This window comes from Plasmodium gonderi, assembly GCF_002157705.1.
Source record: "Plasmodium gonderi DNA, contig: Pgo-contig_647, whole genome shotgun sequence".
NCBI classification, from domain to species: Eukaryota; Apicomplexa; class Aconoidasida; order Haemosporida; family Plasmodiidae; genus Plasmodium; species Plasmodium gonderi.
Window position 1 is genome coordinate 1 of NW_021629448.1, and position 1,607 is coordinate 1,607.

General features: G+C 21.2%; 1 protein-coding gene across 1 annotated transcript; it reads right to left on the reverse strand.

The window, feature by feature from the left end:
• Positions 1–652, reverse strand: PGO_004055 (variable surface protein; the record flags this gene model as incomplete). The annotated part of the gene is made up of 2 exons (XM_028691413.1): positions 1–517; positions 602–652. Coding segments are annotated over 2 exons (568 nt in total), but the record flags the coding sequence as incomplete, so codon positions are not given.
• Between the last annotated feature and the right edge of the window lie 955 nt (positions 653–1,607).

The window sequence follows — 1,607 nt, forward strand, 5'->3', positions numbered from 1 at the left end:
CTTCTAATGCATTACAAAAGTCTGAATGTGCTTTGTAATCACATTCATCCTTTCGTTTCATATATATTAATCTGAATTTATTGCAATATGCATCATAATTTTCACTATCTGTATGTTCTTTTTTTATGTCATATATATCTTTGAGTTTGTCAAATTCATATTTGGAGATACTATTTTCTTCATGTTCTGTGCATACAGGGTCATTTTGTTCTTTATATTTATTGATCAAATATATATATATATCTATTATTTTTGTTTTGGCGCATTTTCCCTTACAATTATCATATATCCAGTAATACAAGTATATACAACCGGAATCTTCTTTGGAATGATATTGTCTTTGTATTTCATTTAAATAGTACATAGATTTGTAGCATATATTTTCATCATTAAATTCATGATTCTGTGAAAAATTTTCATTAAAAGCATTGCATTCAGTTTGATATGTGTTCTTATATTGTTCATCATATCCTTCTATAATCTTTTGCCTAGAATAAAATTTATTAACCAATTCATACTAAAGCGAAAAAAATAATTATATTTAAAAATGGTGTTATTTTTATTGATGCTTTAAAAAAATTATGGAATATACATACATTACTATATTGTAATTTATATTTTTATAATTTGAATGTACAATATTCCCACCCATAAGTGATACTCTTATGTTTATATCTAAATAAAATTATTATGCTTATGAGTAAATATATATCAAATTGTGAATATTAGATCACATGTTACTATGAAAATATGTACCCTAAATTGTGTTATTAAAATATTCATTTATTAATGTCATTCTCTCATCATATGATTAATTATTTTGCATCCTAAAATAGATAATATGGGACTTTTGGATTGTAATATATTTTATTATATAATTTATATCAAGAGATGAAAAAATAGATAAGTAACATTGAAGTAACAAAATATTCTTTATTATAATATAATATCAAAGTTACCTTTAAGTTTAAAAGTTATATCTTATTAATAATTCACTCAATAAGAAAAAAGTATGGGTATATATAATATGTGCTGTCGACTAGAATATTTGTATAAATCATTTTTGCTTAAGTTTTTATTGTATTTATTTCATTAGTATATATAAACTAATTTCACGAATATAAAAGTTTTGAATAAATTGGATTATATTCAAGGATTTTGTAATTTCAACAATAATATATTAATATGGATGGAAAACTGTTAATTTATATTTTCCTAATTTGCATTATTTACATTTAAATCATACGAATAAAATCAATGAATATTTTAATATAATATTACGCTCAGTGTGGGAACAAGGAGTCATGTAACATAATGTTATAAATTATATACAAAGATTTCAGCGTTTTGAATTCACAGTTTAAGGTTTAGTTTTCAGAATATAGGGTATATCGTATTAGCGCTTAGTCTTGTTTTATATTTACATTATATGTTTGTCTACATTAATAGATTTTATTTTTTCTATACATATTTATTTATACATGTCTCATATTTTATGTTATTTTTCTAACTTTATATTTTTTAATTAAGGAATTTATAATTTATTTAATTATTATATAGATATATACTATTGTTGTTTTCTTTAGTAAATCTTCATTTTATTTATT